Genomic DNA, 24,489 nt, shown 5'->3' on the forward strand with positions numbered 1-24,489 from the left:
GTGAGGGGCTTTCCACAGCCCCATGGCACACTCAGAGGAATTCAGAAGAACTGCCTTAGAGAAAAGGGGTTCCTTGGCCAGACATGGTGGCCCCACGCCTATAATCCCAGCATTTTGGGAGGCTGAGGCAGGAGGATTGCTTGAGGTCAGTAGTTCAAGACCAACCCGGGAAATGTAGCAAGACCCTGTCTCTAAAAACAATTTAAAAATTAGCTGGGTATGGTGGTGCACACCTGCAGTCCCAGTGACTCAGGAGGCAGAGGCGGGAGGATCGCTTGAGCACAGGAGAGTGAGGCTGCAGTGACTGTGATCACACCAGCTGTGATGCACTCTAGCTTGGGTGACAGAGGGAGACTGTCTCTTAAAAAAAAAAAAGAAAAAAGAAAGGAAGAAAAAGAAAAAAAAGGGGGAGTTCCACTTTGTCAAAACTCCGCCTTCCCACTGCTGCCGGCCACCAGCCAGAGGCTGAGAAGTCAGCTATTGCTGTAAGACTGTGAGCCAGCAGCCAACTCCCCAGGCAGCAAAAGCCTCTTCTCCCCAGCCCCTTTGACCTGCCTTTGAGCTAAGCAGTCTAGTCCTGGGGAAGCCAAGCCCCAACCCCCACCCCACAGGAGCCCAGTGGGGAAGGTTCTGGAGGAGTGAGGGAAGCAGGGCAGGAGAGGGCGGCCTTCTGTGCTCAAGTTTCTGGGGCAGGCATCCTGTTATAGGAGAAACTTTTTTTTTTTTTTTTTTTTAAGGAAGAAAAACTAATCAGAAGAAAGAAGCAAGCAAGAGCTTTTCCCTGCCTTTCGGACTTGTTTATTACCAAGATATCTGATTTCAGCAAAGGAAACCGGCACTGGAGCAAGGTTTTTATTGGCCGTGAGCAAGAGGAATTCATGGTTTGCCTTTGATTTGGCTTCCCTAGAACATGAGGTACTGAGGGGTGCTCGCTGCTTTGATGGAGCAGCCCAGGACTTTGGGGCCCCTCAAATTCCCTGTTTTCTGCAGCACTGACTCAAAGTCCCGCTGGAGGCTGAGGGTGGAGCAAGCGGCAAGAGTGGAAGGCAGCCTCATAAACGTTTCAGAGAGATCAGAATGAAAGACGGTAGTTGCAAAGTTCTGAAACTAGAGCCTGAGCAAGGGCCCTAGCCCACCCCCCTTCCCCGGGAGTAAGGGGCTGGGGGAGGCCAGGTCTGGTTTGCATGAAAGCGCCATGTTCCAGACTTGTCTCTGACCCATGGAGCTAGGCAAGCTGCAGTCACAGGGCCGAAGCCTGATAGTTTCAATGTGTGGGGAGGATAAAGCCAGAGATTCGCAGGGTCAGCCTCTGACAGCAGCGCTCCTCAGCTGGGAGGGGCGAGGGCTCTGGGGAGGGGTGAGCAGCTGGGCCACTGGCTCACAGAACTGCAGCTGATCCTGCAGGGCCCCCCCACACACCATCGTGCAGAGAGAGCCGCTGTGCAGGGCCTGGAACCCCGGCCAGCCCATCTCTCCCTCGGCTGCGTTTCCCCGGGAGCATCTCCTGCATGGAGGAAAGGGGAAGGTGTCCTCCTATTTGGGACACCTTGGGTGAGCCTCTCTCTCGTTCTCTCTTTTTTCCTCTTTGTATCCTGTCTCTGTCTACTTTCGCTCTCATCACCCTTCTCATCCATCTCCCACAAACCACTGGTGAAAGGAAGATCCCCAAACCAAAGAGCTCTAGGTGGCCCTGCCTTGCTTTACTGCTGTGGCCAGCCAGGAGTGTGAGGCAGGAGCTGCCTGTACCCTAAGGCGGCCAGGACAAGGGGCTGGGACTTCGGGGCCGGTGCCATTGTAGAGGGCAGCCCCTTGCAGAACCCTCTGGTGGGGGACAGTGCTGCCTGCGTACAGCTCTCGTCCTGCTCCAGGTTGGTGATTGGGAGGCCAGGCCTGAAAGAAACACCTCTTCCCCTCCCAGGGTGTGGGGCTTCGCAGGTGGCTCTGTGTGCCCCGTCGTGACCGATCATGGGCCCATCTCCAAGACTGTGCACAGGCCCCAGCAGCGGAGTGTGCTATCCCCAGCAGGGCTGGGCTCAACCGTGAGGCCCAGGCCCATGCTGGCAGCCAGGGTGCTGGTTGGGCCTCTGAGCTGAGGCCCAGGGCCTGGGGCAGAGGTGGGGATGGGGAACAGGGCTCTCACTGTGTCCGTGTCAAGGAACCAGTCATCAAAAGGGCTTTATGCAGTCACTTGGAGAACACGTTTACAAGGATAAGGGCTGCAGGAGTAAGGAGGTAGCCTGTGAGAGGTGTGGGGAGCTGCCACACACACACACACACACACACAGATATACACATAGATACAGATACACACACAGATACAGATACACACAGATACAAAGATCCAGATACACACACACATATACACAGATACAGATACACAGATACAGATACACACACAGAGGTACACACACAGATACACACACACAGATACACACAGATACAAAGATCCAGATACACAGAGATACACACACACATACACAGCTACAGATACATGCACAGAGATACACACACACACACAGATACACAGATACAGATATACACACACAGATACAGACACACACACAGATACACAAAGATACACAGATCCGGACACATGATACACAGATACACACAGATATACACAGATATACACAGACACACACAGATATACACAGATACAGATACATACACAGAGATACAGACACACAGACACAGATATGCACACAGATACATATATACACAGAGACACATATACTCACAAAAGCACATATACACACATACACACACATACACATACTACACATACACATATACATATACACACACATACACAAATATACACACAGAGACAAACACACACAGACACCTATATACACACACATATACACACATGTACACAAATACACATACAGCCACACACATACACAAATATACACATGTATACACACATACATATACATGTAGGCACACATATACACACAGAGACACATACAGCCACACACATACACACAGGCACACATATACATGCAAACATATACACACATGCGCACACATATCCACACACACAGACACACACAGACACAGTAGTTGCTCTAAGACTCTGGCACTAGTTTGTCCGGCTTTGAATCTCAAATCTGTTCTTTATCAAACTATCTTAGGTCAAATACTTAGCCCCTTTGGTGCCTCAGTTTCCTCCTTTGTGAATGGGAGTGATCTTAAGGGTAACTACTCATGGCATCACTGTAAAGATTAAATGTGGCCATACGTGTAAAGTGCCTCACACAAAGCCTGGCACTGGTGAAAGTTCAGGTCGGCTGTTCTGCTGGCTCCAGCTGTGTTGGGCTTTGCAGTCAGCTTGAACCTCCCTGGAGAAATGGGGTGGAGCTCTGATGGCCCAAACAGATAAGGACTGTCGGAAAAACTGCTGGGCCTACAGACATGAAACCTGATCTTCTAAGGCTGGGAAGGAAGGAGGACCCTCCACGAGGCAAATGAAACTCCAAGTCCTCAAGCCAAGCTCCCTTCATGGCACTCACAGAGCCAGGCTGACATAACCAGCCTGGACGCGGAGAGGGGGAAAGGCCCCGCTTCCCCTTAATGCTACCCAAACATGGACATCCAAGCCTTCCCGAGTGTTCCCCAGCTTTCAACTAAAGACCGAACTAAAGACTGAGGCCTAAAAGCAGCAAAATCAGCCCAGAGTGAAACCAAAGACAAATACTCTGGTTCACACGCCCTGGGCATCCAAACTCCAGCACACACCCAAACTCCTCAAAGTGCAGGCACAGGACAGGGGCCTAGACAGAGGGGCTCCTCTTCCCACATCTCTGCTGACCTCAACCCAGGCCTTCCAGGGGCACAGGACAGCTGACAGGGCTTAGGAAATAGAGCCCACAACTGCCTGCACAGAAGCCTGGCCTTCTCCATCCGGGTGAAGACCCAGAGCCCCCTGAGGCCAGAGAGAGTGAGAGAGAGAGAGAGAGAGGGCAGGAGAGGAAAGGACGAAGGAAAGCACCGAGCAAGGTGGAGGAGCCGGGCGTGGTGTCTCAGGCCTGCAATCCCAGCACCTTGGGAGGCTGAGGTGGGCGGATCACCTGAGGTCAGGAGTTTGACAACAGCCTGGCCAACGTGATGAAACCCTATCTCTACTAAAAATACAAATAATTAGCCGGGCATGGTAGCGGGCACGTGTAATCCCAGCTACTGGGGAGGCAGAGGCAGGAGAATTGCTTGAACCCAGGAGGTGGAGGTTGCAGTGAGCCTAGATAGCGCCACTGCACTCCAGCCTTGTGACAGAGCGAGACTCTGTCTCAAAAAAAAAAAAAAAAAAAAAAAAAGGGGGCGGGAGGAGAAAGGGAAAGAGATGACAAGAGAGACAGACACAAAAGGACCAGCGTGTCCCACACGGTGGCTTACACCTGTCATTCCAGTGTTTGGGAGGCTGAGGCAGGAGGATTGCTTGAGCCCAGGAGTTCAAGACCAGCCTGGGAAACATAGCAAGACCCCTGTCTCTACACAAATTTAAAAATTAGCCAGGATTGGTGGCACATGCCTGTAATCCCAGCTACTCTAGAGGCTAAGGCAGGAGGATCGCTTTAGTCCAGGAATTGGAGGCTGTAGCGAGCTATGATGGTGCCACTGCACTACAGACTAGGTGACAGAATGAGACCCTGTCCCTAAAAAACAGAAAAAAAGTCAGCCCCAGCGAGCCATCAAGAGTCCAGCTGCTGCTAGGAATTGAGGTTCCATGCGTAGATGGACTTTTCCAGCAAATTAAAAATCCAAGCTGCCATTGGCCTGGGTTGTGTGCTAATGAGGGCACTTCTCAGGCTGCAGCGTGACGGGGGTTGGGGTCCGAGTGCTCCGGGGTGGGTGGAGTGGTCTGTGGAAAGAAGACAACGGTGACTCCAAGAAGCTGGTGGCAAATCTGCGGAGAGCCACAGCTCTGAAAGCCAGGAGGCCTGGTGGGCAGCTCCTAAATGCTGGATTGGAAAACCCACCCTCAGACAGGGTCGATCTCTCAGGGCACTAAGCCCGTTCCGTGACTGCTTCAACAAAGAGCAGAGAACTCAAAGCAGAAACTGTCCAACTCCACGCCTCTGGGGAGCAGGACTGGGAGGGCCCGCGGCCTTTTCATCACAAGCTCTTCCAGGCTGGTCCACTTCTTAGCCACATGTGTGTGTCGCTTCGATAAAAATGAGTTTCTTAAACAGTGGTGAGAGCTGGAGGCAGGCACACTTTTGAGGTTGGCCTCAACCTCAGGCTCCCCGCCACATGCCCGGGAGGGGGCTCCCACCCTTCACTCGCACCAGCCCCCACCTGGCCCAGTGCCCCGGGGATGACCCCAAACACTCCAAGCTGCCCGGGGTGTTCCCTACCCCTCCTCCTGCCTGGAAGAATGCCTGCGACTTTCTCCACCAGCCGGCTCTGCGCTCCTCTCCGATTCCCTTCCATGGCGGTTCAGGCCTCCTGCAGGGTATGGGGGTGCAGACGGGTCAGGGGAGCAGATATCCGCACCTGCCGACACTCACCCACCGCAAGGCACCACAGCAGGGGCTGTGAGCACGGTCATTAGGGAGCAGCAGCCATCAGGGAGCCCAGGCTCCACCCCAGCTCCTCCATCAAGTGACCCCATTCCATCACAGAAAGGAGCGAGACCAAATGAAGCCCCCACCCCAACACATGTGCACGCACACAGGCACACATGCACACACCCTCTCTCCGCACCCCAACACATGCACACGCACACACGCACACACCCTCTCTCACCCCAACACATGCACACGCACACATGCACACACCCTCTCTCCCCACCCTAACACATGTGCACACACGCACACATGCACACACCCTCTCTCCCCACCCTAACACATGTGCACACACGCACACATGCACACACCCTCTCTCCCCACCCTAACACATGTGCACACACGCACACATGCACACACCCTCTCTCCCCACCCTAACACATGTGCACACACGCACACATGCACACACCCTCTCTCCCCACCCTAACACATGTGCACACACGCACACATGCACACACCCTCTCTCCCCACCCTAACACATGTGCACACACGCACACATGCACACACCCTCTCTCCCCACCCTAACACATGTGCACACACGCACACATGCACACACCCTCTCTCCCCACCCTAACACATGTGCACACACGCACACATGCACACACCCTCTCTCCCCACCCTAACACATGTGCACACACGCACACATGCACACACCCTCTCTCCCCACCCTAACACATGTGCACACACGCACACATGCACACACCCTCTCTGAGTGCCAACGTCCTCATCTGTGAAAGGCAATAACCACATATGGCATGGTGTGAGGATTAAACCAGACACCGCACGTGATGGGCCTTAGTGCCTCCCCCTCATCTTCTATTTTCTTTTCTACAAAGTGAAAGCCACACGTCCACAAACCTGTGCAAAAATGCTGGCCTCGTAACCCCTTCTCGCCCCTCTGTCGCCCCCTCTCTCCACCCCACCCCCCATGCTCGCACGCACCCTTCTCTTGGCCAGAGCTGCCTCCATCCTTCTGAGACCTGAATGTCTAACCCCATGGGGCTCAGGGAAAGGGGTGCTGGCCTGCGGCAGGGCTTCATCATCTTGGCTGCCTCTGGGAAAAAAAGGCTGGTGATGGAGTAGCCCCTTGCATGGGCCTGGAACAGGTTACAGACCATGCCCCCAGGAGCCCTGAAATCAGATGGGAAGCCAGGCCTGGATGGGTACCCCCCGAAAAGACCCTCCCTGTTGTGGCCTAGTAAGGCTGCGGATGGGAAAGCCTCCCAAGTCCTGATCCATCCATAAGACCCTGGGCAAGAGAAAGCCACACTTTCCCCTGAGCTCCAAGGAGCCTGGGAGCTACTGGGGAGGAACAGGAGGAGGAGGGGAGGGTGGAGGCCAGGCCTGCAGCCCTCACTGGCTCTCTTCCTCCTTCTCCCCTCTACTCCCTCCAGCAAGGCAGATCTCACCTCTGTCTAAGGTGCCAAGCTCTTCCCTGCCTGGAATTAGGGAAGGCTCCCCGCTGCCCTCTTTACCTGGCTAACACCTGTTGATCCTTCAGGTCAGCTTAGCCATTACATCCTCAGAGAGGCCTTTCCTGATCCTCATGGAAACTGAGGGCTTCTGCCCCGATCCTCTCTAATGCCCCCTTCCCCTTCACAGCACTGACACAATGTCGAATTATAGTCATGTGTGTCCGTGTTTGCTCAATAACTGCCTCTCAGGGCCAGGCACAGTGGCTCATGCCTGTAATACCAACAGTTTGGGAGGCCGAGGTGGGAGGATTGCTTGAGGCCGGGAGTTTGAGACCAACCTGGGCAACATAGCAAGACCCCATTTCCACACAAAAAATTTTTTTAATTAACTGGGTGTGGTAGGGTGTGCTTATACTCCAGCTACTTAGGAGGCTGAGGCAGGAGGATCACTTGAGCCCAGGAGTTTGAGGTTACAGTGAGCCATGATCACATCACTGCACTCTAGCCTATGAGATAGAGCAAGACCTTGTCTCTAAAAAAAAATATTAATAATAGCTGCCTCTCCTGGATTGTCAGCTCCACGAGGGCAGTGACTATGTCTTTCTTGTTTACCATGAAATCCGCAGCACCTAGAAGAGGGACAAGTCAAACTCTTTGATTTCCTCCCGAAATCTTATCCTTCCGGAGTCTTCTCCAGCTTAGGAAGAGGTCATTCCATTCTTCTCATAGCTCACGCCAAACACCTAAGGGGACATTCTTGACCAATGCTTCTGACACCCCTCTTCCCATGTGTTGGAAAATCCTATGGGACTCCGCCTGCAGACTACACCAGGATCCAGCCCCTTTTCACCTCCTTCCTCATCTCCTTTGTCCAAGAGGCCTCCATGGCCTGTGGGCCTGGCCTCCTCACTGTCTCCTGTTCCCCCACTGGTCCCACCACTCTTGATCCTCCACAGAGACAGCACAGAGGCCACCTATTTATGTATTTATTTGAGACGGACTCGCTCTGCCACCCAGGCTGGAATGCAACGGCACAATCTCCGCTCACCGCAACCTCCGCCTTCTTGGTTCAAGTGGTTCTCCTGCCTCAGCCTCTTAGCCACTGTGGTCATCATGCAGGAAGTAGTCCTCATCTGCAGGACTGTGAGTAGTTTTCATTTAAAGGATAGATTGGACTTTAATATAGACAGAGATTATGACCCTTTCCTGCAGGAATGTCTGAATTATGCTTAGGTACCTTGCATGTGGTGGAATCAGATCACCAAAGAGAAGCCCTCACAGGCCTAAATATTTATCTGCATAGCATCCAACGGTTCTGATTCATTCCTTCATGAGCTGGTCTCCATCATGAACACCAGCAAGGTGTTCATGCTGCTCCAACAGGACCAGCAGCTCAGCTGTCCCCACAGGGAGGTGCAGGACAGGGACGAGAGCTCAGAGGAAGCCCTGGGGAGCCATCTTGCAAGGGAGGTGAGGGCAGGGGTCACCTTGTCATTCTGAGCTAATGGAACCCTGGAGAAATGCCACGTTTGCATTCTCCAGCCAATTATGGGCCATTATCTCAACCACCGTTGACCTGAGTCTGCTTGTTAAAATCTGAAAGACAACAAAACACAGAAGGAAATTAGAAAACCTTAGCATTAAAAGGTAAGGCCATGCATAGTGGCTCACGCCTGCAATCCCAGAATTTTGAGAGGCCGAGGTGGAAGGATTGCTGGAGCCCAGGAGTTCAGGGCTGATGTGAGCTATGGTCACAGCACTGCACTGCAGCCTGAGTGACGGAGTGAGACCCTCTCTCAAAAAAAAAAAAAAAAAGGGTGAACAGCCCGGGTGGGGCCCTCTGACACACAGCAGAAGAGAAGAGGGCCTGGTGCTGGGAGCTTGTTAGCTGTTGTCACCCCTGACACCTCTGCATGCTTAGAGTCTGTATGTTCTTTTTTCTTTCTTTCTTTCTTTTCTTTTCTTTTTCTTTTTCTTTTTTTTTTTTTAGACAGAGTTTCACTCTTGTTGCACAGGCTGGAGTGCAATGGCACGATCTCGGCTCACTGCACCCTCCACCTCCCGGGTTCAAGCAATTCTCCTGCCTCAGCACAATCTCGGCCCACTGCAACCTCCAACTCCCTGGTTCAAGGGATTCTCCTGCCTCGGCCTCCCAAGTAGCTGGGATTACAGGCATGCGCCACCTTGCCTGGCTAATTTTTGTATTTTAGTAGAGATGGGGTTTCACCATGTTGGCCAGGATGGTCTGGATCTCCTGACCTCGTGATCCGCCCACCTAGGCCTCCCAAAGTGCTGGGATTACAGGAGTGAGCCACTGTGCCTGGAAGTCTGTGTATATTCTTTATCCACCCATTACTTTCTCCTAGCTTAGTAGTGAAGTTCCTTGAGGAAGTTTCTCCTTTTCCGGACTGTATTAGGGAAAAAGTCAAGTGTGTCTTGGTTCTATTACCAGCTATGGGTTAAGAGTGGACATCTCTAAAGGTTTGGCTCAGAGAAGGCCAGAGAATCAAAGTAAAAAAAACCACAAGAGGGGCCGGGCGTGGTGGCTCACACCTGTAATCCCAGCACTTTGGGAGGCTGAGGCGGGTGGACCACCTGAGGTCAGGAGATCGAGACCATCCCGGCTAACATGGTGAAATCCCATCTCTACTAAAAATACAAAAAAATTAGCCGTGCATGGTGGCGGGCACCTGTAATCCCAGCTACTCGGGAGGCTGAGGCAGGAGAATCGCTTGAACCCAGGAGGTGCAGGTTACAGTGAGCTGAGATCATGCCACTACACTCCAGCCTGGGTGACAGAGCAAGACTTTGTCAAGAAAAACCCACAAGGGGAAGTAAAACTCTTGGGAGATTTCTTGTGAGCTCTTCTCCTCCCTAGAAATGACACAGTATAGCAGTTAAAAATTTGGTCTCTTGGTCAGGCGCCATGGCTCATACTTGTAATCCCAGTACTTAGTGGGGCCTAAGGCAGGAGGATCACTTGAGGCTGCGAGTTTGAGACCAGCCTGGGCAACATAGCGAGATGCCATCTCTACAAAAAATTAAAAAATTAGTCGGGCATGGTGGCACATGCCTGTGGTCCCAATTACTCAGAAGGCTAAGGTGGGAGGATTGCTTGAGCCTGGGAGTTCAAGGCTGCAGTGAGCTATGATTGTACCATTGCACTCCAGCCTGGGCAACAGAGACCCTATCTCAAAAAAATTTTCGACTCTGGCTCCAGGAGTCCATATCTTGGTTCTGTTACTTACGATGTATTTTTGGATGAGGTACTCTTTGGGTTCCCTGTCTGTTAAAAAAAAAAAAAAATTGTCCTAACCACTGGGCGCAGTGGCTCACGCCTGTGATCCCAACACTTTGGGAGGCTGAGGCAGGCGGATCACTTGAAGTCAGGAGTTTGAGACCAGCCTGGCCAATATGGTGAACCCCGTCTCTAATAAAAATACAAAAAAAAATTAGCTGGCATGGTGGCGGGTGTCTGTAATCCCAGCTACTTGGGAGGCTGAGGCAGGAGAATCGCTTGAACCCAGGAGACAGAGGTTCCAGTGAACTGAGACCATGCCATTGCACTCCAGCCTGGGCAACAAGAGGGAAACCTCTGACTCAAAAAAGAAAAAAAAAAAAGGTCCTCACTCTGTTTTGATAACTAAACGAGTAAATTCTTTTTTTTTTTTGAAATGGAGTCTCACTCTGTCTCCCAGCCTGGAGTGCAGTGGTGCAATTTCGACTCACTGCAACCTCTGCCTCCCAGGTTCAAGTGATTCTCCTGCCTCAGCTTCCCGAATAGCTGGATTTACAGGCACCGCCACCATGCCCGGCTAATTTTTGTATTTTTAGTAGAGACGAGGTTTTGCCCTGTTGGCCAGGCTGGTCTTGAACTCCTGGCCTCAGGTAATCTGCCCGCCTCAGCCTTCCAAAGTGCTGGGATTACAGGCGTGAGCCACCATGCCTGACTAAATGAGCTAATTCTTACGAAATGTACTCAACAAGTGCCTGGCACATAATAAGCACTCAGGGGATGTCCGCTTTCCTTATGTACCTCCCATGGTAGCTCCAATCCGCTCAGTCTCAGAGAGATCAGCTAAAAGCTAGCTCCCAGCAAAGGCAAACTTCTTTCGAGAGGGAGATGGCAGATATGAGCCCCTAGACTCTTTGGGGAATAAGGTCTCATAGAGTCTGGTAGATTACATTCTTACCCAGATTAAACAGACTCTTTTGGAAAGTCCTCTCTCCCTTGCTCTGGTCGGAATTAATTCAACCTTGTCTCTGTGATCGCCACTGAAGAGCTTATCACCTCCGATCAAGGTGTGTTTAATTGGTCAGGCTTCCTAGCAGATTTTTTGAGGTCTGGAACTAAATTTGAGTCATTCTCCTATCTCAAACAAACCTCAAAACAAAAATATTTTGACGTGAGCAATTCATTCACTCCTCCCTGCATTTCTGAAAAGAGGTCTGTAGGAAGCTTCCCTGGGGAAAGGCTCTCTGTGGCTCAGAGAAGAAAGCACTTAAAAAGGAACCATGGCTGGGCACAGTATACTAGAAACATGCACAAAAAAGGATTAAAACATGCTCATGGCAGGGCGCGGTGACTCACTCCTGTAATCCCAGAACTTTGGGAGGTCAAGGCGGGTGGATCACCTGAGGTCAGGAGTTCGAGACCAGCCTGGCCAACATGGTGAAACCCTGTCTCTACTAAAAATACAAAAATCAGCCAGGCGTGGTGGCAGGCGCCTGTAATCCCAGCTACTTGGGAGGCTGTGGCAGGAGAATCACTTGAACCCAGGAGGTAGAGGTTGCAGCGAGCTGAGATTGCGCCACTGCACTCCAGCATGGGCGATAGAGTGAGACTCCGTCACAAACAAACAAACAGATGAACATGCTCATGGCCAGGAGTAGTGGCTCACGCCTGTAATCCCAGCACTTTGGGAGGCCAAGCCCGGTAGATTGCTGGAATCCAGGAGTTTGAGACCAGCCTGGGCAACATGGTAAGATGCCCTCTCTACAAAACATTTTTAAAAATTAGCTGAGTACAATAACACACCTGTAGTTCCAGCTACTTGGGAGGCAGAAGTGGGAGAATTGAACCCAGGAGATCGAGGCTGCAGTGTTCTTGCTACTGCACTCCAGCCTGGGTACCAGAGTGAGACCTTGTCTCACACATACACAAAAAAAAAGGAATCAGAAAGTAAGTTCCTACCCTTGGACTCTAGTCTCAGTGAATCCGTTTCTTCATCAGTACTTGCAAAATAAGAAAGTAACCTCCACTTCATCACCTCCCTGGGTGGGTAAGAAGTCAAATGTGGTGACCCTCAAGACAGGCCAGTGTTTTGTAAATGTCTCTGCCAGACATTTCATTCCTAGCGGTGGGGAAGCCTCGCCTCATTAAATGGCCTTTGGCCTCTGTTCAGCCTCCAGGAGTGGGTGTTCCAGTAGAATTCCTCTTTAGACTTTGAGTGTCTTTATTTAGCAAAAGGAAATCACAGAAAAGCTATATGACCCAGGCCAGAGATCTCGGAGTCTTCCTCGCCTGTGAACAGAAGGGCTGCACAGCCCTGCCTATGGGCTGTGGCTCTGCTGTCAGCTCTTTCCTGAGGAATGCAGCCGGGGCTGCTGCCTGTGAGGGCTCCTGCTGGGGGAGTCCATTCCCCTTCTCCCTTTCTCCATTTGCAATCACTATTTATTTATCTTTGGAAGTTCAAGGAAACAGAGAGCCTGCAACTGGGGGAGATCTGTGGAGCCAGGGAGGGAAAGTGAAGAGGCCAACGTCTAGGCCTCTGCCTGCTGCCAACGCCAACCGGCAAGAAAGACTTACCTGCATAGTCAGGGTAGGCTTGGCTGACAGGCACAGGGGCCCTGGAAAAGGCACTGCACACACCAGCAGGGCTAAGCTCACAAAAGAAGGTGGCGCTCACCTTGGGGACCGCTTGGGTCATAGAGTGAAGGAGGGGGAACAGGAGTCCTGCCCCATCCTGGCAGCTCTATTAAGCAGCAGAAAGGTGAGCCTTTATGGGGAAACAGAGGAAGCAGACCCCTGGGCTGCACTTCTTATTGCCTGTCTCCAGTCCTGGTTCCAGTGTACTACAGGCAGTTAAAAAAAAAAAATTTTATTTATTTATTTATTTATTGGGATGGAGTCTCACTTTGTCACCAGGCTGCAGTACAGTGGCACGATCTCAGCTCACTGCAATCTCCGCCTTCTGGGTGCAAGCCATTCTCATGCCTCAGCCTCCCAAGTAGCTGGGACTACAGGCGCCCACCACTATGCCCAGATAATTTTTGTATTTTTAGTAGAGACAGGGTTTCATCATGTTGGCCAGGTGAATCTCAAACTCCTCACCTCAAGTGATCTGCCCATCTCGGCCTCGAAAAGTTCTGGGATTACAGGTGTCAGCCACTGTGCCCAGCCTGCAGGCAGCTTTATACCCACCACTAGTTGTCAAGGTCACCCCTGCCACCACCAGTCCTTTGCCTTTGGAAACTACGTGCCCCTCCCACCCCCACCATACTCTCTCATTCTAATGCCACGATTTACATCTATAAACTGGGGAGCAGGCAGAGCCCCATTTCAACCCCAGAGATCAGCTACCCCAGCAAGCTAGGGGCTGTGTCCAAGGTCAGAAAGTAATAAGAGGCAGAGCCGAGTCTGGAGTAGGGGTCTCCAGACTCACTGCTCAGGGCTCTTTCCACACCCTGCTGCAGAGCCCTGCTCATCTACTTTTCCCTTGTTCCCACTCACTGTCCCTGAAACACACACACACACACACACACACACACACACACACACACACAGCGTTGTGGAAAATGTAAGAGGCCCAATCTAGCCTTGTCTGTCTTGGCCTTTGACCTCTCCTTGGCCGAATGACATGCACCCCCCGCTGAGCGAGGTCACGCAGCGGAGGAGGGTCTGCTGCCTCCTCTTCTCGGCTGCCATCCTCCTGCGGCGGCCTCCACCGGAGCTGGAGGGAGAGTGAGAGCCAACTTCCAGACTGATCATCGTGTCAGGGGCCAAGGGAAACCTCAGAGCCGTCCACCAAGTTCATTCCAAAACAGGGCGACCCAGACATCTCTGTCCAAGCCCGCGGGTCCAGGAGGGCCCCAGCAGCCTGGAGGTGCAAGCTGCACCAGCACGGGCGAGGGAAATTTTGTGGAAGGTGGTGGTGGTCGGCTCAGAGGTCTGAGATGGGTTGCGGAAAGGAAGGGTCCTGGCCCAGGGGACGGGGACGAGCGGGAAAGGAGTGTTGGTGCAGGGCGGGCGCGGAGACGCAGGGTCCTCGAGCCAGCTGGCTCGCCCCCACTCGGCTGAGGGCCTCGGCCTGGCCGCGCGTCGGGCGGCGCTAGGGCCCCGCGGAAGGCCCGGGCGGGCGGGGACCGGCGGCGGGAGCAGCGCGGCGCGGAGCTGCCTCCATCCATGGCACGGAGCGGCGGCGGTGGCGGCAGCAGGAGCCCGGCGCGATCCGCTAGGTCCCAGCCCAGCGCCCAGCGAGCAGGCGACGCGGAGGGGCCGGGCCTCCACTGGCTCGAGGGCCGGGTGCTGAGACTCCGGTCGCGCCGCCGGGGGCTGCCCGCGCTGCGTTGACAGCCGCGCCCGCGTCCTCCCCGCCGGGGCGCTCGCCGGACATGCCCCCGGGGCGCGGCGGCGGGGACCCCGGGGCTCGCCTCCGCCCAGGGCCCCCCTCCACGCCCTCGGGCGCCCCGGGCCCCCGCTGAGCACTCCTCCCGCACGCCTGGGTTCCTCCGGCCGGAGCGCAGCCCGGCCCCAGCGCTGTGGGTCCCCGCGGGGCGATGGGTTGATGGGCGCCGGGGAACGCAGGATGCGGGGGGCGCCCGCGCGCCTGCTGCTGCCGCTGCTGCTGTGGCTCCTGCTGCTCCTGGAGCCCAAGGCTCGGGGCTCGCCCGGCTGCCCGCTACCCATCCGCAGCTGCAAGTGTTCGGGGGAGCGGCCCAAGGGGCTGAGCGGTGGCGTCCCTGGCCCGGCTCGCCGGAGGGTGGTGTGCGGCGGCGGAGACCTCCCGGAGCCTCCTGAGCCCGGCCTTCTGCCTAATGGCACCGTTACCCTGTGAGTACCCTACCCGATCTGGGACGGGGCACGAAGGGAAGCGAGACGGGAGGGGTGGGAGCAGGGAGAAGGGGGCTATCCCCCCACTTCAGAGATTCCCGGACAGGCCTGAGTCCAGGCGCCCACAGGGGAAGATTGGAGGAGCAGGAGAGAGACTGGGGCTCCAGGAGCGCGGAGGTGGGAAGGGGCTGCGGGGGTCAGGCGCACCCCAGAGAAAGGCACCGCAGGCGCCCACTCACCTGCCCAGGTGAAGTGGAGCGCACGCCTGCAGGGCACCCACGCCCCAGATTTCCAGACTGACTATGGTTGCGGACTCTGGGGGACCTGAGAAGGGTGAGAGCGGGGAATGCTCAGGAAAGATCGACGCCCGTGGCCCAGGAGGGGGCTGTGGTCCTAACCACTGCGGACGCGTCCCGGACCGGGCTGGAGGAGTCTGCGGATATACCTGGCTGGCCTTGTCCCTTCAATTGGGGTCATCCCATCCATACCCCCTGGCCTGCCAGCGCCGCTTCCAGTCCGTCTCCTTAGGGCAAGGGGAGGCTGGGCTCGGAAAAGTCAGCCCTTGGAATGCGGGCGCTTCTGGGCTGCAGGAGACCCTGGCGTCCCTATCCCTCTAGAGGCCCCTCTCCCGCGGCGCAGTTTGTGCAGTGAGCTCTGTGCTGGGTCTCGCGTCCTTGCCTCTCCTTTGCCTCCCCTGGAAGTAACTCGAGCTTTGGCTGTTTCTCCATTGACTTCGCGCAGATTGCGAATAAAGAAACGTGGCTGGGGAAGCGGGGTTCCCTCACCGCAGCCCACCCCGGCCTCCTTCGGCGACTTCCCTCTCAGTCAGGGCCTCAGTACGCCCTTGCTTTGCTGGCAGCGAGCGCGGCAGCGCCGCAACCCGACCCCAAGCCTCCTACAGGGGGTCGCAAGTCCCAGCAGCCGCGCGAGCATTGGCGACCCCTCCCCACCGCAGAGATTTCCTGCGCCGACCACGTGCTCGCAGCTCCACGCACGCCGTGGACTCGAGGGTCGGGCCCCCGCGACCGCTGCTTCCTTTCCTGTCCCAAATCCAGCCTAAGAGCCGCTTCCCTTTCCCTGTCCCCCTGACCCCAGTGGCAACCGTTTCTCCACCGCCCCTTGCCCGGAGTCGGGGCTGGCCCAGTCTTTTCGATTGTGTCCAGAACAATACAGTAACGCCTCTGGTTGGGTGAGTTCAGAGGCTGCCCGCTTCCTGACAGGACACAACTGGTCAGCCTCTGACGCTGGACGCCCGGCCGGCATTTTCCCCGGCCCGGGTGTGTGTGTATGTGCATGTGTAAGCCTTGGGGGTGGAGGCGGTGTGTCTGCTGGCTGCTGCCTCCCTGCTGCTCAGGGCTAAGGCCGTGGCCAGGGAAGGCACCTGTGGCTGTTCAGGGCAGCTCTCTCTGAGTGTCCGCTGGGGTTTGAGGGTCCAGGCAGGCCTGGGCATTCCCCAGCTCACTTAGTTCTGGAGGAGAAAAATGCTTGCTCTGCGGAATAGTCGGTAGCATCTGCATGAGTCTCAGCTGCATAATAATCAGAGCTGAGAGCTGTGCGTGCATGTGTGCATGCTCTTGTATCTACTCATGCACATATGTGGGATGTGTGTTCTCTGCGTGTCTCTGTGTCAGGGTTAGGGAATCCTAACATATCAAAGGCAGAAAGAAGTGGGGGAGGCAGTGGATAGAAAGGCAGTTTTGCAGTACATCTTAGAATGATCAGGCCATGGTTAATTCCTATTCGCACCACTCCACGGAGAAAGTTGGGCCAACTCTTGGTAAGAATACATTAGAATCGGGTGGCAGCAAAGGTGACCCCTAGCTCACCCTCCCATCCCGAATCCTCTCAGGCCACTGACCCATCAGGCTTGGGATAGGATACCCTTTAAGGAGCAGCCCCCGAGCCTGGCTCTGGACCTCCCCACAGGGACACAGACAGGGCAGGCCAGGAATGCCCTGGAGAGCCCATGGGTCCTTCAGCCTGGAGGGTAATGGAATCCCCAGCCACAGACTTACTGCTTAGCTCTCCTGCCAGACTCTGCATAATCCTCATCCTCATGGCACCCCCTAATCCCCACCAGCTGGCTTCAGAAGGAAAAAGAACCCAGGCTCTCCTTCGGCAGAAGCTGGGCAAGGGTTCCTTCCTCTGAGGCTCAGTCTCTCCAGCACCCCCACACCCACCCCAGGATGCATCCTGAGGGAAGGAGCAGGAGAAGGTGTGTGTAGGGGCTGAAAGGGGATTATCTGTCTCCTCCCCATGGAGAAGGGTTACAGCCAACAGCCCTCTAACAACAACAAAAACCCCAGGTTAACAAGAGAAAAGCGTAACTCATGTATTACTGTTATGCACACACGTGTGCACGGGAGTCAGTAAGGCTGAAATGCTCTCTCCACAGGGGAGAGATGTATGGACCAGGAGGTGGGAGGTGGCTGGCAGGTGATGGGACTCCAGAGAAGGTGAGCTGCACAGAAGCAAAGGTGGTTTCATTATACGGATTTATGCGGATCACGCCTCTCGGGTGATCTCTCAGAGCTTTCTGAGTAGATGAGAAGTCTGTTTGGGTGCCATGACGACTCCCAGACTCTTCTCCTGCTCTTTCTTGGTTATTTGCTGAGATCTCTAGGGAGGAGGTATTAAGACCATTGCCTTTCTTTCAGGGAGACGTTTTACTCCATCAGGTAAGGGAATTCCAGGGAGAGTGCCCCGTCCCTGTGCTGGGGGAACAGGGGACAAGATAAATTAGCAGGATCTTGGTTCTGAGCTCCAAGTTCTGAGGCCCCTAAGGTCTCTCAGTGTGTCAAAGTGCCTGGTCTTTGGGGTATCACCCTCTGAGCCCCTGCGTCTGGGAAGGAGGGGGCTGCCGCTTCTTTTGCCCAGCAGCAAAGCCAGACGACAAGAGCTGAGAGCCGCCGCACGCAAATGGCCAGACTCACTTCCAAACTCCTCCTTCGTGCTTCGTGTATTTTTTTTTTTCTGCCATGAACATTTTCCTTTTCACCTTTTAGCTTGTCACCTGGTGCAAATAAAACTGGAGCCATTCATTTTTGCATTTTGGCTTTATCCTCCCTCCCCATCTCCCCAACATTCCCATGGAAGACCCTTTTTTTCCTCCAAGATGGGGCCCTGGGGCACTCAGGATGGATCCTTGGGGAGCCCGAGTGCTGGGGGCTGTTCAGGCATGAAGGTGGGGTCCCTGTCTGCGGAGAGCCTCCTCCTGCACTCTGAGAAAGCCTTTCTGCAGTCAGAGGCGACCCCATTCACAGTCCTGTTTACCGCCTGGAAAGCCCCCCCACCCCACCCCCGCGACCTCCACCCATTATCTCAACTCTGCCTTCTGTTTTCGCATCCTCCCTCTCCCCCATCCTTTGCATTTTTTTCTCTAGTGGATTTTCATTCGCAGTTTTCCAGGAAAGCTGAGCTCTTGGCTTCCTTCCTGATCCCTCTGTCCCACCCCCCCCCCCCCCGCCAGGCTCCCAGCCCAGTCTGCAGGGCAGCTGTGGGCACCCATGCTTCTGAACAGAGAGCAGAAGCCTTTGTGGGCCTCCCCGAGGGAAAAGATCCCACAGCGGGTGGCTTATGACAGGGAGAACCTGGGTGTGGGAGGAAGGTGCAGACCACTGTGAGCCCCACTATTACTCGGCAGCAGCTGAAGGCTGAGGTTCTCAGCTCTGGGAGTGAGTGAGGGGGAAGGGGGATGAGGATAAGGAATTCCAGGAAAGGACTGTTTGTAGATAACTCCAGAAGGAAATCTATAAAGACCTCCTAGGACATCTGAGCAGGCACTCCGAGGATACCAGCCAGTGTCATAAATTCCCAGACAGCCTGGGCTCCAAAGGATCTTAGCGATAAGGAAGTCCAGTCCCACATCTTACAGCTGAGCAAACTGAGGCCAGGAGAGGAAGGGTGCCTCGCTGACAGTCACACAGCCAGCCTGGGGCTGGCGCCGGGGTGGGCATTGCATTCCTGCCAGGTGAGGGCCTCGCTGCTCACCTGGCTGGACTTGGGACCCATTAGACACAAAAGATGCTTTAAAAAACCCGGTTCCTTCCCAGCAGGATCTGAGCCCTTTTGACCTGAGAACATTCCAGGCTGGGCAAGGAGAGGTCACTTTGAATTTCTCCAGAATAGGCAAACCCTCAACCTGCTCGGCCTACCATTCTGGAAGGCGGGAATGCCCACCACGCAGGCTGCCCACCTAGGGAAGAGGCTGTCTGCCACAGGTGTGCCCAGCACGGGCTGGGTTCTTCTGCTGGGAGTTCAGTGGTCTTGGTGGGAGAAGTTGAGAAAGATGGGCCTCAGGGAAGTAGTTCTTGAGCACAGGTCTCCCTCTGGACCTCCAGCTGCTGGCTGGGGCTCCCTTCAGGGCCCCTTGTTACAGCCACCGGGATCCAGTTAGGGGAATTTGGGCAAAGCGTGCCAAGCATTGTGCACATGGCCCGAGGGCAGGACAAGGATGCTGGTGGAGGGGCAGGCCCAGGCCGGCGCCCCCACCCCCTTCTCTTCCACCAGCTTTCCCCCATATGGTTCTCATAAGGTCTGGGCGCAGAGACAGCAGCCAGAGGAAGTGGCTGTGTACAGAGAGCTTTTGTGAGAGAAGAGGGGGAGGGGGAAAGAGCGAAGAAAAAGAAGGAAAGAAGAGAGGGAAGAGGCCAGAGACAGAGAAGGCAACGGCAAGCCCGGAGACTCCAGCACCCACTCCCCTCCCGACCGAGGGGTGCAGGTCTCAGCTGCGGCACCCCCACCTGGGCTCTGGGACCTTGCCTGTTCAAAGGGAGGGGCCCAGCAGAAACCTCAGTCTCTCCTGGACTCTTCCCCACCACCCACTGGAGAAGCTGGAGGTCGCAAGCTCAGGATCCAGGGATTCCACGCATCTGTCCTCTGGGGCCTGGAAGCCGCTCCCCTGAGGGCTCCCGCTGCTGCAGAATGTTAGAGTCAGGGTCCCATCTTAGGGAGAACCCTGGGCAGAGCTCAGAGCGCTCTGGGGCTCACTGGTTGAATGAAATTTCAGACACTGCAGAGGCCATCATGCTGGCTCCTAAGGGGGCACTTGTGACTCCGCCCCCAGTGGGTCCAAGACTCCGAATGTGTTATTTGGCCAGAGTTACTCCTGCATGTGCATGAACCCAGCCACCCCTGAAGCCAGCGAAGTCCCCTCCTGCTGGCTACCACGGCTCTCCTCTCTGTGATTAGGGCAGGGGGGAGTGGCAACCCCTCGTCCTGGGGGGGAGTCTGAGAATTTCCCCCAAAGGCACAGGCAAACCAATGTAATTTGAACCTGACCATAAATTGACCCTTCAATGCGGGGTCATGTTTTTAAAGAAAGAGTGTTTCTAAGTTTATCCCACATGGGAGTCATTGAGAGAAGAACCCTTTCCTGATGGAGAGTAAGTTCCAGCCACCTCTGAGTTGATCACTGTCCTTCCACTCCATGGAGGCACAGGCTGCTCCCCTCAGCAAAGCCCAGAGAGGGGAGGAGAGTTCCCGGACGCCACACAGGCTGGAGCCAGACACCGCTAGCTTCCCTATCACCCCAGAGGTAGAGGCTGCCCCAGCCTCCCTGGCAGCAGCCAGAGAGCAAGGGTGGGGAGAGGAGGGAAATGGCCCCGGACTGGGGGACCAGAAGGAAGATCCGGTAACCGCTGGGAAGGGCTGCTCAGAGGGGCTGTTTATTTTCATTCCCCCAGCCCAGCCGCTCTGTTCTATTTACAGCTCAGATACTGACAGGACGAAGCTGCCTCCTCCCCTTCCTCCCTCCTCCGGGGGCCCCCATCCTTCCCAAACTCCAGAACATTCCTTTGCTTTCAGGACTGGGTTATGGGGGGAGGGGGTAGAGAAGCTGTGGACTGTAGGTCACTCCAGCAGCCTCCCAGGAGAGTTCCCAGCTCTCCCACCCCTTTCCTGGGAGCCAGGGAAGTGTGCAGGATGGATGGGGCCAGGTGAGGCGCGGGAGCCCCATCCGTCACAGAGGAGCAGGCAATGGACAGGGTGGGAGAGCGAGTCCTGGGGAGGGAGTTCCAGCCTCAACCGAGGGGCCAGACATCTCCCAGCTGGGAAGGGAAGAGAAAGTCTCAGGGCCCCCTCTACCGCCTCTGCTCCTCCCTCTCCTCCTCTCTTCCCCTGCCAGGGCTCTTAGCCTTGTGGGGAATTGTGTATCGAGGCAGAAACAATGACTTCAGGCTTCGGGAGACTCAGCGTCCAGGATGGGAAAGGCCATCAAAGATAAGGTGTGGGGTCTCCAGTCTGCCCCCAGGGAGGGGCCAACCTGCCCACGGTGAGACACACACACGCTGCTCTTAGCCAGGCAGCTCTAACTAGACCCCAGGGCTCCTGCCTCCCATCCCCTCTGCTGTTAGTCTGTGCAGGTGGGAACCCAGAGACAAAGCCACCAAGGGCAGCTGCATCTACAGGAGAAAGGGAGAGGAAGCAGGACAGAGAGATCTGGGGACTCTGAAGCTTCTCAGACCTCTTGAAAGCTTCACCACCCTCAGTCTCAAACAGTGACACTGCCCCAGGCAGCAGGGGCCCCGGAGGCCACACCTGCCCACTCTGCTGATGGCAAGGGTGTTTTCTGATGAAAATGCGGGCACGTGGGACTGGGAGTTTAAGGGGCCTGACCCCAAAAATAGTACTTCCTGTCTTCACTTGAGGGGGGTTGCTGAGCTATAGAATAGGTTAGCAGACAGGAGATCAAAATACAAGTTTATTTTTGATAAAAGCTACATTGGAAGACCTAGCTTAGAGGTTCAGCAGCAATGAGTTTAGTCAGAGCTGCCCACCCAGGGGACGTCCGAGTCCCACTCCCAGCCCCCCTAAGGGAGAGCCCCCACATTAAACAGCTCTGCAGGCAGGAAGGTCTGGGGCCTCTTTGCACACTCACCAATCAGAGGAGCCATCCCTGGAGATAGGACAGGGCAGATGCCCTAATCCGTTTTCCTCCACATGGATACATGAGCCAGGGAAAAGGGGCTCCCCCGATCCCATAATGGCCTAACAAGTACAAGCGTACTCACGGGGTCCCTGTCCAGAAGCACTGCATGGAGTATTTGAAATCAGTCTGACCCAGCAAATGTACAACCCCTGGTCTCTAAAACGCCCTTCCAACTGTTTCCACTTCCTCTCTGGCACCTTGGGTAGCTTCAGACAATGTGACCCCTATGGGTGTGGCGTCCCAGAAAGGCTGTACTGTGGAGCCAGGCTCACTCAGAGAAGGATGGATGCTATCTCCTAGGTGTTGGGGGGAGAGAGGGAATTGGAGGTAGAAAAAAACTGCCACTTGTCTTGGGGAAACCCAGGGCTCAGCAGTGAACTCTGTTGACCAAACAGCCCCTCCATCGTGGAACTCTGCCCCTGTCACTCAGCCAATGCCTACAGTGTATCCTCGCCCCATGGGAGGAGGCAAAAGACCCAGGCTCTGCCCTTCTGTCCTTACAGTCTCCTGGAGACAGGTACCAGCTCACAATGCCAGACAGGATCAGGGCAGCAAATATAGCTTCTAGGGAGGAAAGGGCAAGGATGAGTATCTACTTAGGTAGAAAAGACTGATAACTTCAATCCTTTTGGGTCTGTTTGTATTTTAAAAGAGGTCTGCACCACGTGTGGTGGTGCTTCCCTGTAATCCCAGCTACTCTGCAGGCTGAGGCAGGAGGATCACTTGAGGCCAGGGGCTCAAAACCAGTCTGGGCAACATAGCGTGACTGGGGTTCAAAACCCGTCTGGGCACAGAGAGATCCGTGTCTAAATTTTCTTTTATTTCTTTTTTTTTTTTTTTGGCCGGGCGGGGTGGCTCACACCTGTAATCCCAACACTTTGGGAGGCCGAGGCGGGGTGGATCACGAGGTCAGGAGTTCAAGACCATCCTGGCTAACATGATGAAACCCCCGTCTCTACTAAAAATACAAAAAATTAACTGGGTCTGGTGGCGCGCACCTTAATCCCAGCTACTCGTGAGGCTGAGGAAGGTGGGTTGCTTGGACCTGGGAGGCGGAGGTTGCAGTGAGCCGAGATCATGCTACTGCACTCCAGCCTGGGCAACAGAGCGAGACTCCATCTCAAAATAAATAAATAAATAAAATAAAATAAATAAAATTTGTTTGTTAGCCGGGCATGGTGGCATGCTAGCTGTTCCAGAGACTGAGGCAAGAGGAGTTCAAGACCAACCTGGGCAACACAGTGAGACCTCCATTACCACCCATCCCTCAAAGAGGTCTGCTTTCTTCACCTAGAAGCTTGGCTCCCCGCTGGGGGGCTTTTAGGTTGTGCATGGAGGAAATGTTTAAGGTCAATTGGGGGTAATATCCCAGCCTGCACAAATCAGGGGGACACAACACACGTAGATGAACATTCCATCTTCCTGTTGGACACATCTCCCTCCACCTCCTATGAGTGGAAGTTTGTAGATATGCGATATATGATTTATGTTTGTAGGACTAGCCTTGTCACACAAGGCTGAGTGCACAGCGACTGTGAGGTAGCTCTGAGCAATGAATGGATGAATGAATGAATACATAAGTGTGGGTAATTACAGCAGACTACGTTCCTTGTGCTCAAGTCAGGATGCTGTAACCCCAAATCCCCATCAAGGCATACTGATTACCCCCAGCGAATACCCACAGCCCATTTTCTTTTTCTTTTTTCTTTCTTTTTTTTGAGACAGAGTCGAGTCTCACTCTGTCACCCAGGCTGGAGTGCAGCGGCACAATATTGGCTCTCTGCAACCTCTACCTCCTGGGTTCAAGTGATTCTCCTGCCTCAGCCTCCCTAGTAGCTGGGACTACAGATGCCTACCACCTTGTCCGGCTAATTTTTGTATTTTTTAAAAGAGACGGGGTTTCACCATGTTGGCCAGGCTGGTCTCGAACTCCTGACCTCAAGTGATCCACCCGCCTCGTCCCCCAAAGTGCTGGGATTACAGATGTGAGCCACTGTGCCTGGCACGTAGTCCATTTTCTTAGGCTTCTGCCTCCAGATGATGTCCTGAAGCCACAGATTCCCTTCCCATCCAAGCCCCAGTTTCTTGGTTCCCCTGCTCACCACAAAGTTGGGGTGCCCTTGTAGCAAGGGTAGGTTAGAGAAAGGAAACCAGACCTATGAGAGAAGGCAGGGTGGAGCAGGACTCACTGCAGGTCTGTTTTCTCTCATGGCTTGGGCCTCCAGCCCTGCCTGGACAACCCAGCTTCCAGGCTGGGTTCAGGGGCGGTCTTAGGACCCAACCCCCTAAAGCCCTTCCCTAGGCCTCCTTCCATTGCCAGTCGGTGTTCAAGGCTGACCGGACAGGCATCCAGCCCAGGGAAGGGTGGCAGGGAAGTGCAGCAGCGGGCAGGACACCTTACATGTCCTCACCAACATTTATGTCTCTTGCAGTCAGGCTAAATGCATGTGAAGGCAGCCACGGAGGGACGAGAAGCCACAGGCCAGCCTTTTGCCTGAGGTTGTGTGTTGAAACAGGGCCTGTGCA

General features: G+C 54.6%; 1 protein-coding gene across 1 annotated transcript in view; it reads left to right on the top strand.

The window, feature by feature from the left end:
* Nucleotides 1-14,538: 14,538 nt before the first annotated feature.
* ADGRA2 (adhesion G protein-coupled receptor A2) overlaps nt 14,539-24,489 on the top strand; it is a 44,924-nt gene continuing 34,973 nt past the window's right edge. The window contains 1 exon segment of the mRNA XM_007962174.3: nt 14,539-15,035. Within this exon segment, the coding sequence (XP_007960365.3) occupies nt 14,770-15,035 (266 nt within the window). The 5' untranslated portion in view covers nt 14,539-14,769.

Source organism: Chlorocebus sabaeus, chromosome 8 (assembly GCF_047675955.1).
Source record: "Chlorocebus sabaeus isolate Y175 chromosome 8, mChlSab1.0.hap1, whole genome shotgun sequence".
Taxonomy (NCBI): Eukaryota; Metazoa; Chordata; class Mammalia; order Primates; family Cercopithecidae; genus Chlorocebus; species Chlorocebus sabaeus.